Consider the following 18,953-nt stretch of genomic DNA (forward strand, 5'->3'; position numbering starts at 1 on the left):
AGGAGGAAAGGAGGAAAGAAGGTAGGAAGAAACCTCCTTCTAAACCAATATTAAATCAAAGTGGTGATGATAGTGACCCAGTCTGACTTATTCCTGACGTTAAAGGGAACAAGAGAATTTTATCATTAAATTTGAAGCAACTGTGAGAGATTGTACCAGTATCACTCTATTAACTATTGACAAAGACTATATAAGCAATGGATGTTGAGTTTTATCAAATGCCTTCCTCAGCATTTTCATATAAGATATCCCCTTGAGTCAGTGAGAATACAGACCAGGGGTTAGCAAAGATTTTTCTGGAAAAGGCCATATAGTAAATATTTTAGAATTTATAGGCTATTGGGTACCTGTTACAACTACTTCTGTAGCACAAAAGCAGCCATAGACACTATGTAAATGAATTAGTATGGCTCTGATCAATAAAACTTTATGTATAAATACCAGCAGTGGGCCAGTTTGGCTAGGAAGCCAGCAAGCAGTAGTTTGTTGAACTCTAATATAAATTATGCTAATATATACTTCTTTTAGTAAACTCTCCTTCCATTTCCCAAATTAACTCTTTTTCAGCATGGTCTATTAAAAGTCTAATAAAAGGCACTGATAACTTTGTCTAATTTTATTTAAAATTTTTGCATCTATATTCAAAGTGTGTTATGTTTTCTTTTCTGGTTTTTTTTTTTTTAAATTTGGAAGGGGGTTTGGTATTATAGTTATGCTAATTGTGGAAAAGTTTAAAATTTATTTTTGGCTCTGGAAAACAGTTTTACACAGCATGTGAATTCTCTATTTCTTAGAAGTTGAATATACCTTGGTAGTTACAGCTGCCATTTTTGGAGATTATTCTTTGAATTAAAAAAATGTTTTTCATTAATAGAATCTATTTAGGTTTTCTTCTTTCTTTATAGTCCTATGAAATCTTACATTTCAATGAGATTATGAAATTTATAAATAATTTTATGCAGCCTGTTGTGTGTTCAATGGGACATTATTTCCCAGTGATTTATATTTAGCAGCCTATATATTAAAGAGGAGTTCTAATGATTAAGTGTGGGAATCTCCATGCAAGATAAAACTACCTAGCTCTCTAAACAACAGAACTAACTTCTGAAAATCTTTAATATTCCATATGGAATGTGAATATCAAAACATAGGATACATTATGAAATATTTTCTGAATTGACTTGACTGTAGAACCTTTGTCTTAAACATTATATGGAACATCTATTCTTTAGAACCGAATTTTGAAAATGCTGGAATATATTGTAATATAGTAATTTATGATATCCTTAATAGTAATAACATTGCCCTTTATCATTTCTAATTTTCTATTTGTTTGTTCTTTTTCATTTATTAATATAGGAAAAAGCTTGCCTGATGTTCTCTCAGTTCATTTATTTTGTTATATTTTTTAAGTTCCATTTTATGCCTTCATTGGAGTTAGTTTTTTTTTTTTTATTTTTTTCTGCTTCTGAAGTTAAATACTTAGTTCTTTTTCCTCATTCATTCTATTTAATAATGCAGGCATTTAAAGTTATAAATTTCTCAAATATTAGAACTTTGATCATATGAGTTTTAGCATGTGATATTCATGCTATTATTTTTAAGAAGCTTGAAATTAGTTTCAATTATTATTTTAACACAAGAATTATTTATTAGTATAGTTTCATAAAAGTTTTCAAGTGATCTATGCATACATACATAAGTCAACCTTATTAACTATATTTGTCAAATCCTGAATGTCTTTGTGTTCCTTCTAATCCATTTGTCAGACAGAAAAACATACTTCAAAATATATCAGTATAATTTTGTTTCTGTCAACATCTCATGTTTCTAAAAATGTTTTTCTTTGTAGAGTACAATATATTAACGTAACTATTTCCTTTTTATAAGTTCATTTAGTGAATACTCGTGACATTTTTATCTCTATATAACAACATAAAAGGACTCTATCCCAGGAATTTCATTCAACTATGTCTGATATTAATAATGCTACCTTTTGTTTGTGGATGCCTACTATATTTTTACTCTTCTACTTTTACCATTTCCATGTTATTTTATGTCTGCCTTTTTTAAGGAGTATGAAACTATATTTAAACAAACTCAGAAAACAGTAATCTTTTAAAAAGAAGTTTACCCATTTACATTTAGTGTGATAGCTGACAACCATTTTTACTTTCTGTTTTATAGGTTTTCTATCTTTGTTTTATATTTTTCTTCCCTCTTTTTCTTCGGCTTTCTGCTTTTTGTGGAAAATACTATATCACATTGACTTTCCAAATATTAAGGAATTCCTCAAAAAGAATCTCTAATATTCAAATATTCTACTTATTGCAGGCATTCAGTCCCAGAATAAGGCTCTCTACCATTCCATATTCTGGGTGGTTGTGGCCTGCCTCTTAGGCTACTCCTCATAGTAGTTAGGAGATGATAGTGAAGTTCACCAGAGTCTTCTCCTATTACTTTTTGACATGCTGTTGCTTCATAAGATATAAAATTGTGTCTGTCCTCCCTGGCTTCCTATATCAAATTCACAATTTATCTGAAAGAACTCCTTCAAAGTTTTAATATACAAGTATGCATAGTGCTCATTAAATATATTTATTAAACAAATAAACAGATATTTGACATGAAGAATAGGGAAAATCTTAATGTTTCTGATAATATCACATCAACTTACCTCTAAGTCCTGAACTTAACTAAAAGAATCACTTCTCAATGTTAGAAATAATTCTATGTAGGAAAGAGTGGCTACTTAGTGACTATTTTAACTGAAAGAGTTGCTAGTGCATCTAATCTAATTTAAAAAAAAGTAGGGAAGAAGAAATAATCAATGAGAAGAAGAAAGGAAGAAGAAGGAGGAAAAGACTGACTTTAATAGTCACTCTTTAATATTAGCTCCCAAATAATATATAGCACACAAAGGCAACTTGGTAAAATTTTTGGTCTTTTTTTATTTTTTCTTCTTTGAAAAAATACTATGTGTATGACAATACTAAACATAAGCAAAAAAAAAAAAAACTGCTTTGGCATTAAAAATCCTGCACTAATCAAACAATATGGTATCAGGGCATCTTAAGACAGATTTAACTAGTTGAGTCACTCCTAAATTAAGGTGTGTTTTATTTTTCCCAGTCTGGCAATGTGCTGACTTGGGGAAAAAGGTAGGGAGGAGATATTGGATATGCGAAAGCAACTTATCAAGAAAAATGGGGAAAAAAAATGTATTGCCTTTGTTCCATATTCTTCACAAGCTAAATGGTCTTTTTGTGTCTCTAGGGTTTGGACCCTGAATCTAGGGCACTTGAGAACTAAACCTCATCCTTATACTAGAATTATAGTGGGTCTATGGTTCAAAAAAGTAACAAAAAGGATGCTAAGATGAACAGTTTTAAGTGGTCAAGAGCAGTAGGTGGACTCTAATTCCAGCATGTCAGCCTTGAAAAACTCTCCAAGGCAAGGTAGGTGAATATACTTCCTAATTACAAAATAAGCAGGATAATGGCTATGCCTATACATCAGTAGTTCACTTGCTAGATATACAGCCCTAAAATGAGGATTTATCCCAGTAACACTCTAAGACAGAATTAAGCTCTAGAGAAGCAATAATCTATTTTGCATGCTCAGGTCCCTTACAGAATATAATGAAAGCCATGGACACTCTCACTAGAAAAATTTGTTAAGTGCATATATCACAGTTTCAGGGGGTAAACAGATTTCATAAAGCTCATCCTACAATGCTTAAGGTGGTTTAATACTCAGCTTAAGAATACTTGCTCTAGAGATTAGTGAGGAAGCAGGTCACAGGGCTATACGTTAGGGATGGAGAATCTTGAGCTGGGGACACAGACACCCATATTCTGATATTTACTTTACCTCTTCCTTTGACTCAAATTCCAATAGCGATTATTGAGCAAAGAAAATTACACGTTGGATTTTGATTGATTTATCAACATTTTAAGATAGGCGAAAAAATTGTTAGCCTATTTCCTATATGTAGATTTTAGAAAAAACACAAAGGGAATAGCTGCAGCAGAGGAGTGAGACAAACTGATCTTTTGACTTTCTCTCTCTCTCTCTCTCTCTCTCTCTCGCCCTTTCCCCTCACCTCCCTCTCCCTCTCCCTATCCCCTTTTAATACAGAAATTAAAAGAATCTGGGGAACAAAGTAGTACCTGGTAATCTCTGGAAAGAAAAGATAACCTGGTTGCCTCTATTTCAGGCACAATTCCCTTGCTAGTTCTCTTAGGCTACCCCTCTGTCTGTCCAGTGGGAGAGAACAAGTACCTGAGGCTTCCCTCCCCCTAAAGAGATCATCACCAATCAAGTCTTATGGAAAGTATAGAAATGAACTCTTATGCAATAAATGGGATATTTGTAGAATAACAATAAGGGACTGAAGTGAAATGATCACAAATACATTCTTAATTCCAATGTATAAAGATGAGATACCATTTTTTGAACATCAGATAAAGAAACTCTTATTATTCTACCCAAAGTGGCTATTTGATCTAATTGAAACCTATCTATTGCCATCTTAATATAAAAATATTTTTCTATAATAATTTTAAAACAGCTACAGTCTAACCCTAAATTGCTTTACTGCTTTAAGGCTATGCAGGGGTGAGTACAGAGAAAGAGAGAGTGACTTAAATATCATCTCTCTTCTAGGCAGCAATTTCCCCAGATGAAGAGGTCACCACTGTTTAACAGTGCGCTGCCATGTTAATTTAGTATGACAAGATAAAGCAGTAATCTCAGCTCCTGGAGGCTGTAAACCGCCTGCTATCCGGGGACATGCTCAAGTCAATTTGCACTGTATATCACTTTATACAATTGCCATGACAAAGCCCCCTGAGTTCTCACATGTAAATCTCTCTATCCCTCCTCTCTTCCTTTAGCCCCCCTCTTTTTCTCTTTCATTCCCTTGCAATTTCTTTCTCCTTGCTTCCTCATGTCCAGGTAGACCACATCCACTCAGCACTAATCTCTGAAAACTTAATGCTCTGCACATGACAAGGGACACACAATACACACCCCTCTCACAACCACACTGTCAAGTCCCCCAATTTAAGAGAAGATGTTCAGGGACTTAGATAATCCATTGATCCCACTTGCGTCGGCTTTTATATTTCAATCTGTCGTGTTAAGTTGTCAAGGGGAGCGATTAAACTGATGTTTCATGATTCGAGAATTACTTTCCTAGGAATGATAGTTTTCAAAGCTTGTCTTACTAAGTTCTGCTTAAAGATTATCCCTAAGAAAGCTGGTATATACTTACTGGTATAAATCCAGTAATAAAACAATAAAATGTTTTAGGTAAGGACATTTTGGAGATATTCAGGGTTATAAACATAAAGTAAAACTGAATAAAATTTGGATTTTTAAAAAGTGTCATCTGTGTAGTTCTCTCTGCATGAAGCAAACACACCATATGTAAAAAGGGGGGAAAACATGGTTCTATATATGTAAAACAAAAATAATTATAGAATCACTGAAGAGGACATAAGTGAACAGGGAAGAATTCACACACGATAGGAAATAAAAAGATAACATGAAGTACATTAGGAAAGTGACAAGGATTCACCCAATAAAACAAAGGCAGAGATATATGTTTAATCATCAAGAATTAGCAGTTGGAGATATACATATTTTGGTTGGGTTTGTCAGTTTTAGGTGCCACATGTCAGATTTCTAACAGGCGAGCTATTATAAAAATCCACATGTATTGTGCCTTTTCCCCATATCGTATCCTTTTAACATCATCTCAAGCGTTCCTTGTCAGTAAAATAAAAGAGATCAAAGGACTAAGAGAAATAAACACAATACTAATAAACAAAGGACTGAACCCCTCATAGTACCTCTAAAATTCCTGAATGAGTAGGAATTTTAAAGTGAACTGAAATGTAAAAACAAGTAAGTAGATACACCAATAAAACCATAGTAATAATCACAAGCCCCCTTAACCATGTCCTAAAACAAATCATTATTTAGCCTTTAGGATGTTCATGCAGGGAAATTAAGCAATTTTAAAATATATCCTATTCCAAAGTACTGTTTGGTTTTGTGTTGTTGTATTGATATTGTTATTTTTTCTGGTAAACTGGAGAAGTGTAATATATGAAGCTACAGAAAAATGACTATAATCTTCTATCAGAGTAAACTGGAGAGCAGTTGGGCTGAGAAGATTAGAAGGGTGATGGAAAGGGAGTTCAAGTTCACATAACTGAATACTTACTATGTGACAAGTACTGTGCTAGGTGATTATCTCACTTAATGGTTATATGAACTACCTATGAATTCACATCATTACTTAAAGATTTAGATAAGAAAAGTTATGTTCAGAGTACCTTCTGTGAGCACAGGATACATTCATTAATTATCCATTCAACTATTTTGAAATATTTGCTGTGTGTCAGCCACTGTGCCAGATTCTAGGGACATAGTGGCAAACAAGAGAAACATGTTACCCCACAGGGACCATAGAGCTTTCTACTTTAAATGACTTTGCATTTCATGTTCAAGGTGAATTACATTCAAGGATACTGACAGAGCTTACCAGTAAGACTATTGAACCACTTAAAATAGGAGGGGAATGTGAGTCATATTCTTCCAGGTTACTAAAAGTAAAAAAAACATAACTATTGGGAACCCAAAAGAAAACACAATCTTTTGTTCAGGTACTTAACACTAATTACTCAACAGAATACAAACTATAACATCTATTAAGTGCCTGCTATGTGCCAGGCTTGGTTCAAAGCCATTCTATTATTTAGTTCTCATAACACTTCTACATAATTCTCATAACACTTCTACATATGGAGAGGTTCTTCTTACTGCCATTTTAACATGAGAAAACGAAGGCACAATGAGGCCACAAAACTGAGACAAGATCGCACACCTCATATGATTTGGAATTATGATTGGAACCCAAGCAGTTTAAGCGAAAGACTAGGCTCTTTACCACTACATTATATAAATCATAATCTTATAAAAATGCCATTTTGACTTGGCTTAAATAGATTTAGTGGTGGTGGTAGTGGTAGTCGTAGAGGCGGCTATTGTTCCTGAACAGCCTTAACAACATTAAGCAAAAATTTGGCTGCCAATGAATGAATTTATGATAACTGAATCTGTCATAAATATTTGATCAGGAGATAATATCTCAGATTGAATGAATGCTCTCCTTCTAATGACAACAGACTGAGATTTCTACATTATCTGATTTCTCATTTCAAAAGTATTTTTTCTTAGCTTAAAGTTTTCCTATAGGTTATTGAAATTTATGAGAATTGAATGCATCTGACATTTAATATAATGTACCATTTTCTCCTAGATCACAGAACTTATGTATTTAGGCACTTGTTTAACTAATAACTAACATTTACTGAGTAGCTGCTATATGCCAGGCACCAGAGTGCTCTATGTGTGTACTGACTTCTTTAAACATAAGCACCCTCTAAGTTGGATGCTATTTTTATCAACCCCATTTTACAGATGGCAAAAATAAGGTTAAAAAAATTTCCATAACTTGCCAAATGCCATATAAAGAGCAGAATTTGGAATTTACCCAGTAATTTTGTCACCAGGGGCCATGTGCTTAACCGCTATGCTATGCCAACTCTCTTACAGCCAGAACAAAATTTAATACTAATTGTTATATGAAAGGTTTAACAAATAATCCTTTGGAATCCCATATATTGCCCAACAGCCTATATAGAACTTCTTTATACATTCTAAAATGGTCAAATCCCTTGGGCCATTAAAGCCAGCTAAAAAGATTTAAAAAACTAGGTTATCTCTGAGTTAGGGTAGAATAAATAATCAAGTAAATATTGTTCTACCTGCCTGCTGCACAAGTATTTCTAAAGGCTTTTAAAATTGTTTATTCGATAAACTATAAAAAAGGATTTTAATGTGTATATGAGTGGAGAGTAAGCACAGTTATTAAGTGCTTGGGCTCCAAAGTCATGAACACAAACTCCATCCCTTATTTATTAGGTAAGTTACTTTAACTATCCAAGATTGTTTTCCATCTGTAAATTGGGGATAATCATAGTTGCTGAATTTAGGGAGTTAATAGAGGATTTGGCTAAAATAAATGTAGGGTGGTGGTACATAGAAAACATTGAAATATTACATATTTGTTATTATTAATTATTAGATACCTTGTTGTAAAGAGCACTGACTGTTAAAATTCCCCATATTCGAGTTACACCTATCAGACTGAAGACAGGCTGTGAGATATATTCACAAAAGACTTTCAAAGTTGCTTCTTATGTTCTACTGATGACCCTGGGGAAATCAGAATCTCAGATACACAAGAAGCATGTTCTCTGGCTCCCATGTCCCTAGTGGTGCAAAGCATGCCAGCCACTGCCACAAAGCCTAAAGATGGATGCTGATAACAGCCTAGCAATCTCCCCTCCTCCAGGATGTATGTTTACACAGAGGAAAAGGCCTAGAAGTGGCCAGGGAGGTGGCTGCAAGGCTTAGTACATTATTAAGTATAAAACTACAAATCATTGTAACTTGTTTTTCTCATTAATAATAGAGCTTGAATTTTTACATGGCACCTATTTTATATTTTTTACATAAATAAAAAGCTTTTTAATGGTACCTTTGGAGTTATAACCCTGTCTTTTTCATGTCCTACCTTAAAGGACATAAAAATTTAAATTTTTTTATTAACCCTTAGAATATTAAGTTATAGTTTAGGGATATCGACAAACAGGATTAACTATTTTATCTAGAGACAGGCTGGATTTTTAAGAGCTAAGAAGAGACACTGAAGTAAACACTGCTTCTCTATATAATGATAACATTGTTTGCCCTGCTGCCACAGAAGCAGCCTTGACTAAATAAGACACAAAACCCAGTCACTTGTGTTCATTTACTTTATCATGTGATGTCAGTGTCACAGAGCTGGCCAAGGCTGCTCTCCTTATATCACACCTCATCTGCTCACATGGCTCTCTCCTAAAAATGGTCTATGAGAAAATTTTAAAAGGCATTTTGCCTTTGCACAAAGGAGATATATAACCAAATGGACCATTTACAATTGTCACCTTAAGTTAGTTTTATTCCTATTTTGAATACCAAAGTACTTTGCCCCTGCCCTACCTAGTAGAATATAGAGAAAAAAATTACTTTCTAAAAAAGAAATAGGGAGAAAAAAATGACACAAGATGAACAAAATGGTTAGCATATTGAAATACTATCATGAATTTTGTTTTAATGCCAGCCTTAATGCCAGTACAAATTATTGGCATCTCAGACCTTGTGGAAGAAGGAAAAGGGTTTAAATATATTTAATGCTTTTAAATTCACCTAATGTGGCACAAATAGTGTTCTAAGTATTTTGAGTTCAGATTGTCATTTCTTAGGGAATCATTTTTTCTTGAAAATACTTCCCCCATCTGTCTATTAGATTTTTCCATACTACAGAATTCTTATTATTTTTTTTAACTTATCACCTCAAAACCCAAGTATTTATCACTGTACATATTTTTAAAAGAGAAAGCTGTATGAGTCTAATTGCCAAAGTATGCAAAAAAAGAAATTACACTCAAAATCCAATACCGTACTCCCTTATATTATTTGTATGACTTCACTTTCTTAAGATCCAAATGAAGGGCTAACAGTTGTGCTTTGTAAAGAGGCTGCTATACAAAGATCATTTTTCCCTTTTTAGAAAAACTCATAGTTGTATCTAACTGATATGGCCAAGAGGAAACAGGGCTTAAGTATTATTTGAAATACTTTGAGGTCCTATGGACAAATGAGTTATCCAGTCTTGTATAGTTCATTCCAATTCCTAGAAATCAGGCACCAACACTGCAGGATTCCTATTTCTTTTGGATTCCCTTAGGTGACTGTCATTTCCAAGTATAAAATTAAAAATAATGACAAATGTACTGCTATTATCACTCATATTAAGGTTATACAATGACACCAACATCAAAATTACTTTCTAGTTATGCAAATGATCTCATCCCTATTTCTTATACCTTTTAACAATCACTAAAAAATCTCAAATTTAAGAAAGAAATACATTTGAAGACAAAAAGAATTAATTGAGTTAAATCAAAGACTGTTTGAAAATAGTAGCAAATGCCATCAAGTAATTAAAAATGAAAGCTAGGAACAGGCACATAAAGAACATCAATATCTGTTAAAGCACTAGTTTCCCAGAAATTCACTAGGTCCAATTTCAAAAAATAATTTGGAAACAAAATTGAGTTCCAAGTCTTGTTTTGCCAAGTAAGGATATTGAAAATACAATTACCACTTATTATCAACATCAGATTATGAAAGAAAAGTAAAATAACAGATTCCTAGAATAAATTCAAGAAATATACAGTATAGTTTTATGAAGAACTCACTACACTGTCCCTGTTTACTAAAAACCAGTTAAAACTTTATCATATAACCAATTGATCTTTGTTTACCAGATGCAGTAAGAGAAACATAGACTGAGTGCAGGAAAGTCTGGCAATCCCCCAAGAAGCAATATATGTAAATAGGAAGGAAGTATATATCAGAGCACAATGGTGCTGATTCTCCTACCCTGTCTCCCTTCTTGATAATGGCTCTATTGAAATCCACAAGAGGACCCATTAAGAACGTTTTCTGATAGAGGCAAATTGAAAGAGAAAGAAGAGAGGCAAAAGAGGAATCAAAGGAAGAAATGAGGAAGAATTGAAAACAAACCACCTACGGTACAGAATGAAGTCTGGTTGCACAAAAACTTTTCATTATTTTTAACTTCCAAATATAAATGATCCTTTCTTTTCTCAAATGCAGATCTGAGAATAACAAATGAGATAAAGATGACCACCTATGCATGCCACAAAATCAGGAACACCATTCATGCAAGACTCCAGCATCGTTTCTTAGAGTCCTTATTATTTCTAGTATTTCTGCCAAGTGTTTCATCACTGTGTCCACTGCATTTAAGGTGGTCACCCAGATAAAGAAAGAAAACATTTAAAACTTCAGTATCTAAAGTAGTTCTTCTTATCCGTATTAATAATAACATGAGGCACATATTTTACTAGCTTCATAGTGTACTTTGTGTTCAGTATTATCTTCCTTCTCTTAAACTTACTTTTTTATTTTTTATGAGTTATTTCTGCTGGGAAAAAATATTTGTGATAAAAGCAAAACTATATTCCAATGTAAAATAAAGACCTTACATTAATGGTAATGGATCCAATAGGTATATATGTTTTTTAATATCGAAACATCTAGTAATTGTTTTTGATGGAAACAATTTCAAGTTATTAATCTATTTTTGATCCCCACAAATGAGATACTTTTCAACTGTGAATCTCCTATATCAGAGTTCTAATATTTTATATTACATTATGGTGATTGTTGTGCTTATCTTACTTCTATACTACACAAAAAGCTACATGAGGGAAAAGACTGGTTCTTACTCATTTCTACGTCTCTGCTGATAAGTATTCACTGTATATATTTGAACTGAATCTTCTGCAACACTGCCTATTAAATGAAAGCCACTAAATTCCATTAGACCAAATCTTATTTAAGCAAATACATTCCCCCTTCCCATTACCACAGCACTAGAAGTTCTTACCTGTTCTCCTATCACTGTATAGTACTGTGTGGGGATGCTAATAGTAGACCCTCATTAGGTATCCTGAACTATCTCTCAAGTCCTACATAGTACTTTTTTCATGTGAAGAGTATATTCATTAATTTCTCAAGGTCCAATTAACTTTACACTCAACAGTACTACTTCAAATACTATGGACATCATATGAATCAAAGTTTTCTCAACTTAACATTAGCCTTCCCCTCCCACCACTGGATGGAATGGAATTCTATGGCAATAGAACAAAATGATCGATTGCACAACTTATCCAGTGGCTTTGATGGGCCCCAACTGATTGTTTTTCACATATTCCCATTCTTGCTAGCCCTGGGGGTAATTTCCCAAAACAATGCAAGTATAAAGATTGAACCACTTACATTTACACAGAAGCCTGGGATTATATTTAGATAAACAGCTTCATGTGGTATTTTGTGACAACATTTACAGAATAATGATTGTAACAATGCAATTTCATTGTATGATAAACATCAATTTACCATAAAAAAAGAAATACAAACTTGTCACCATTTTTACCTTGTTTCAATTGAATTGGCCTTTTTCAGATAAGCAAGCCTATCTCTTACAGAAACAACAGTTTATAGATAAACTGTGTGAAATCGGGTATGTGTGTGTAGAATTATACTGCCTACTCTCATAATTTTATACTGCCACACTGCACATATGGCTTCCAAGCTTACTTTATCTGAATCTTTCTGAATCTATTCTCCATGCTATTAAACTGAGCACATTCCACATCGTTCAAAAGTAATTACACTTTTGTCTAGAGTGTAGGAGACTGCTCTCCCTAAACAATGAAATTCTCATTATTAGAACTGGCACAATAACTACACTGGTTTAACAACAGTATGCATTATAGCATCACAATAACTTATGCTAAGTTGGATGTACAAAGGTAACTAGAAATTTAAAAGCTTATAAAAAGCACCATATAAAAATAGGAATCTTTACCATACCATAATTAAGGCCCTATTCTGTGACTTATTTTTAAGTAACACATGCATTTTTCTCTTTTCTCTCTTGTTAAATTTTCTGAACAGTATTTCACACATAACACTATCCTAGTCAAACATCGAAAACACATAACTGACTGTTAGATTGTAAGCAAATTTATATAAGGGGTATTTCAAGACACAGCTATAATATAGCAATTAAAATTATTTTGGGTAAATAAAGCATCCCAGGAGCTGACAGTGAGCCTGAACAAGTAAAAGCCTTTCTGTGTCATGTGCATTGAATGAATTCTTTCAGTGTTTAAGGCTATATTTCATATATTAGATACTTGCTATAATGACATACGGGAGTCTCAGCTGTATTTCCAACCTTTATAGAAGATCAACTTAAAAAGATACCTTTTTCTTCTTTTCATAGACTTCAGGAAGAAACTGACTCACTCTGAATGTTGTTTCATGATAATTAGTGTTTCTGTAATGTTTAGGAACATTAAGATATATCATATTATTAAGCTAAGATACTATATATCCATCAGTCTTTAACAATTCCAAGAAAATGTCATCACTATAAACAATAAATGAGATACTAATAGCATCATACTTCGAAATCTGATGGATCTTTAAATGTTAAAAACACAAACACATATAGTATTTATTTCATAATAAAATTCAGCTATCTCTAGAGTGAGCAACTTAAATTATTTTTCAAAATAAAATATTACACTCTTCACTCAACACAAAAGTAGCTTAAAAAGTCAAAAGAGAGTTTGGCAGAGCTAGAATATGCTTTTTAGAAAACAGAAAAAAGATAACTGATTATTCAGTAACCACAGGTGGTGAAGACTTTCATTTCACATCACATTTGACACTGGAACAACAATCGAACCAACAGAAGTAGCATGCAACCAGAGAGAAAATGAATGCCAAGAGGGCCACCATAGAGTCCCCAGCTGCTCCTGATAATACTACTTGATTTCTCCTTGGACTTTCTCTATTCCCTTCTGGTGTCCATGAATACTCATGTTAATTGACATGAGGCAGTATTCTGGATACTCCTTTCCATCATCAAATAAATCATCTATATCAGAACTATTATTAAAAATGAACCAGAAATTATAGTGATACTTGTTTTTCTCTGAAACTTTTAAGTGACGACCTCCAAACTCATGTTAAAAAAAAAAAAAGCCCAATAACAAAGGGGACAAGGGGAGATTTGATCATCAATAAGAATAAACCACGGGAATACCTTTCCACTCATGTCAGAATCAGACTTTCACATTGCTTTTCACTTTTTGAAGATTATATGGGAATCAAATTTTTCTATTAATTGCCTGGTAAGATTATGAGAGCTTCAAAGCAGAAACCAACAGAATCGGTCTTTTTCATAGACTTACAACAATCTGTCTCTCAATCTTATATTAATTAGAAATCTGAGAGTATTTTATGAATATATATATGTGTATATAGTAGTTAAGACAGTTTATCTGTAGTGCACTCTGAACAGTGAGTAAAATCTTCCAAGAATAAATGAACTTTTAGTATTCATGCCAGTTACAGCTGTTTGGAAGTTGTTCTTAGTTAGGCACTTAGTTTATTTCTCCAAAACATTAAGACAATAACACAATTTCAGAAAGGAGGAATTACATCCTTATATCTGTCTCAGTTCTAAACCTTAACATGTGCATATCCTGAACTTGAATAAGGGATCCTAAATCCCATTGTTAGATGGCAATAGTCATTAAGTATACAGAACTTTTATCTCAGGAAGTATTTTCCAACTTAAGTTTTATATTGAAAGCATCTCTCTATAATTTCAAGCCAGCATTACAGGGATCACTCAACAGTTGGACTTTGTCGCCAATCTATTCTGGCAATACAAAATACATATCTCTCAATATCTTTCATCTTTACTTAAAAACTAAGCATGAATGTCACATAAGTAGGCAATGAAATCACATGGGTTTTTTTCTTAAATTGAACTTTATGATTTAAATACTCTCTGTTTTCAAAGATATGGAATAGAAAAAGATAGAGAGTACCCTGTTAAAATAAAAGGACCTATTGTGTGAATATGACAATGGCCTGGTAGCCAGAGAAAAGAGAAAGCATTCATGTTGCATAATAATATTATCAATATATTCAGTCATTTTGATAAATGAGTAAAATATATCTTTATCAATTTAATAGCTGAGTATATCATGACTTTCTGCTTTCTGAATATAATTTTAGTAGATTCTACTTTAGTTCTAAAATTGCTAGAAAATAAAAATAGTCACCATGAAATATGGTCTTTAACAACTTTGCCTGAACCATATTTACTATTAATGTTTACGCATCCATATAAACTCAGCCATTTAGTCAATAATCATAAGTTAAGTATCTATTACATGCTAGATCCCATAAATATAAATATATATTAATATACATATATGAATATGCCTTCAAGAAGAAATACATTATTGTTAATAGAAAAGCAGGCATGTAAACGTATAAATTATAATGTAGACCATGAGAAAAGATATAAATAAATGTCATGGATAAAAGAATAACACAGTAACCATTCTGCCTTTGGAGGTCAGTGAAAGCATCTAAGAAGAGGCAATTTTTGAACTCAGTCATGTAGGAGAAACATAATTTACCAGGAAGGTAAAATATGAAAAGTGAGAGTTTTCTAGGTAGAAAGACTATGTCAGTCAAAGGCCATGTATGGTATGCTCATGAACATGTGTGAAGAGCTTGGCAAGACCAGAGTACTGGGTCCATAGTAAGGATGTGTTAGGAGAGGAGACTAAAGGTATCATTTGATGCTGGTCTATATAGAATTTTTTGCTAAGATAATGAGTTTGGAACTAAAGCAACAGGTAAGCAACAGGACATAAATTAGTTTCAAAGTGCAATAAACAATCCAAATCCTTTCTCAGGGAAACAAGACTAGCAGAAGTTGGAAGAAAGTTTGGAAAGAGAGGCTGAACATTTGAGATCATATAGGTGACTCTTCCAACAGCCTACTCAAGAGATGAAAAGCAGCTGTAATCAAGAAAAATTTGAGGCAGAGAAAAATTTAGAAACCAATTAAACATAGAGTTAAATATAAGCTGATGTCACTAAAACTAAGGTGAATCATTTGTATGTAAACTGTACTAACTTATGAATAGCAGATCTTAACCTTTTTAGGTTATGGATCTGTTTGATAGTATGATGGAAACCATAACACTACTCTGATATGCTCTTATATACAGAATTCTCCATTCATTCTTAGGAGATCTACAGACCCCAGTTAAGATCTTCTGCTTTAAATTGAGTTCTTTGAGGAAAGGGGATGTCTCTTATTCAAATCTATTTCCATAGAGTCTACAATAAAACATAGTACAAAGTAGGCAGTTCATACTTTTTAGTTAAACTGAATTCTCCATTAAAAATTGAATGGTTTCATTTGCATTAACTACTGCACCCCAGCGTCTCCTCATGTCACTAAATTATGTAATTTTATATACTCTTCTCATATCCAAACTTGAGTGTACTTAAAATAATTTCCCCTTCATCTTTTTGGTATTCTTTTATCCATAACTATTTATATTCCCCCTTCAAATATGTATGTTTCTGTATATGGTGCTATCACAAGAAAACTAATCCAAGAAGTATTCTCTATTGGATACTCTGTGAGAGAAAGCAGTGGTCAAAATATTAAAAGGGAAAAGGCATTAGCAGTGATGCAATGTCAAATAGAGTGTTTTTCTTTTCCTAGTTTTTAACCTTTTTGAGAAGAAGACAAAAAGTTTTATCATTGCACATAACTTGAACTTACAGAATAAAGAAGACAGAGGAATGAGGGGTGGTAACGACTTCATTTGCCAAATAATAGATAATTAGAGTATAAAATATGCCTGTGCTCTTGTGAAGCAGCAGCATGCATAATGTTATAAGCATGGACTTCAAAGACATTGCTTGGGTAAGCCCTGATTCTCCCACTTATTAACTGTGATCTGAGCAAGTTATTTAAATTCTCTGTGCCTCAGTTTTCTCATCTGTAAAATAGGATTAATAACACTGAATTACTGTGAAGGTTAAATGAGTTGTATTATTAAGGCATGCTTAGGACATCATTTCTATATAAGTGTGACATGCAGATTTGCTAAAACATTTTTCTTGGTGTAAAAATCTTGGCACACAGTCAAATGTCTAAAGAAATTTTGACCTATGAGACCAAAATGTTGAATAGGAATATTTAAATTTACTGTGAAAAATCGAAGTATCATGTCTATTGCACAGTTATTAAAAGATATCTGATTCTTCTTGTTGATTTAATTTCACATACAGTAATTCAATAATATGAATAAATCGGCATATCTCAGCACTAAGAATATTGATGATATGCAGTAATTTCCTGGAGAGAGAAAAAAAGATTTAACAGAATCAAAGCTGTTTTAAAGGTATGGGAATGTAAGATTAAACATATTTTTGTTGGTATAATCAGTTTCAAATTAATAGCACTGGCATCCTTGACATAGAAGAGGAGGAGAATTTACAACAACGTGACATCTACCCAAGCGGCCATGTTAAAAATGTGACAGTGGCTTTACTGAGACCTAAGTGCCCTGCTACTTTGTTAACATGATGATCCTATCTATTTAAGTTGCTAAGAAGCACCAAAATGCCTTGTTCATGTTTGTGCGTGCTATTTAAGCCTCAGCCAAAGATGCTGTGCTGCCTTCTCTCCCCTTACCCATGAAGCTCAGTTTCCTAATCTTTTGCAGTGTTCCAGACCTCAGAGAGGCCAGAGGAATTACCCTGAGTTGCATTTTCTAGAATAGGAAGCAACTGGGAATTATTGAATTATCAAAACAACAGTGTGAATGTGATAGAGTTAGAAAAGAGTGTAGTCATACTAGAAAATATAGTTTCTATGAAATATATTCTTCTACAAAATTCCAAGTACTGCATGGAATACTAGGATCTAATCTGAGCAAAGCAAAAAAGGAAAAACAATGATTTATCACGGTGGAATGTTCAAAATATGCTCATTGTAACTCTATCTGGAAAAACCTTTTATTAGAAAGTATATGACATCGAACTTTCACACTGACTAATTTTAAATATCTTACTTTAATATTATTCTTACATTTTGTGTGGGTTTTTTCCCCTCTAAACTGTAAGCATCTCAAAAGCAGGAATTCTTGAAAAACAAAAACAAACAAACAAACAAAAAATCTTATCCTCCCTGTTGGAACAAATTTACTTATAAAGAATTCTAAGATGCCAGGAGTGAATCTTGTGTATGGCTATTAAGTAAATGATAATTATAAAGCAAAGGATGAAAGCCAAACTATTAGAGGAGTAGACTGGTCAAAAAGTGAGTGTAGGCACAATAGACCATGAGAAACCTACCATTGTATTGTGCTGAGAAGTGGGAGTCCTATGGCCACAAGTCTCTTGCGTCAGCAGAGAAACTGGCTGAAATTCCTCAGAGTGAGGTTTGTTGGGAAAACTCACATGCAAGGGAAGGTGAAAGGCTGGGAGCCCGTCACTCTCCTCTTCTTCCACTTTCTGTCTGCTTGTCACCATGGCTACCTCTCCATCTGCTTCCCCATACGGAGAGGCTGGTCGCTTGGAAGACATCCTGGAAGGAACAAAAGAGGAGAAAATAATGAAACCTCCACATAAATCCTTAATGCCGTCATTGTGTGGTTAGGGGCCATTGTAACAGAAATGCCTTTTTGTGCTAGCAGAGAGCAGGAAACCATCCAAATACCACTGCAAAGCACACACAATCAGAAACAATGGCCAAGCAGGTAGCAACAGAACAGTGCTTGTTTGTTGTGAGAATAATACACTAATATAGCACTCTCTTGTATTCTGGCTTCTTAAACAAGAGAATTCACCTAAGAACACTGCATAATGAAAGACCATTCCATCTTAAAGGAAAGAAAAATACCCATCTAGTTTTTTCACTCTGATAGACTTTATTGAAGACAAAACATCTATGAATAGCAAATACTGTTGGCAGTTTAAAAGAAAAGAAATAACTAAAATTTCTTTCATCAAAAAATAAGCCAAATAAATGATTGCCATTAAAACAAATTTGCATTTCTTAAAAGTAAGATTATTGTGAAACGTAGAAGTATTGGTTATAAGCAAATATTCAGAGCAACTGACAAAAAGTTTGATATTTGTTGAAAGCTTATTAAGGATTGAATAAATTTTACAATCACTGTTAATCTTGAAATATTTGAGAATTTTCTTGCCCTCACCTCACCAAATCACCCAATTTTGGCATTTAGTTATAATATCAAAGTTACAAAATAATAAAAAGGCTAGAATATAAAAAGATTTCATTTCTATTTTCACAATTCTATGAATGATTTAGA

The 18,953-nt window shown here is 33.2% G+C and overlaps 1 protein-coding gene across 7 annotated transcripts in view; it reads right to left on the bottom strand.

Annotated features, from left to right (window-relative positions):
- SOX5 (SRY-box transcription factor 5) overlaps window positions 1-18,953 on the bottom strand; it is a 1,007,084-nt gene that overhangs the window by 357,682 nt on the left and 630,449 nt on the right. For 6 of the 7 annotated variants that reach the window (XM_069489787.1, XM_069489790.1, XM_069489788.1 and 3 more), the window contains one exon: window positions 17,974-18,205. In XM_069489787.1, coding sequence (XP_069345888.1) covers window positions 17,974-18,204 — 231 coding nt within the window. In that variant the 5' untranslated portion in view covers window position 18,205. The remainder of the gene's footprint in view (window positions 1-17,973; window positions 18,206-18,953) is intronic. The other variant, XM_069489789.1, reaches the window with a different exon arrangement.

The sequence above is a fragment of the Eulemur rufifrons genome, chromosome 16 (genome assembly GCF_041146395.1).
Source record: "Eulemur rufifrons isolate Redbay chromosome 16, OSU_ERuf_1, whole genome shotgun sequence".
Lineage (NCBI taxonomy): Eukaryota > Metazoa > Chordata > Mammalia > Primates > Lemuridae > Eulemur > Eulemur rufifrons.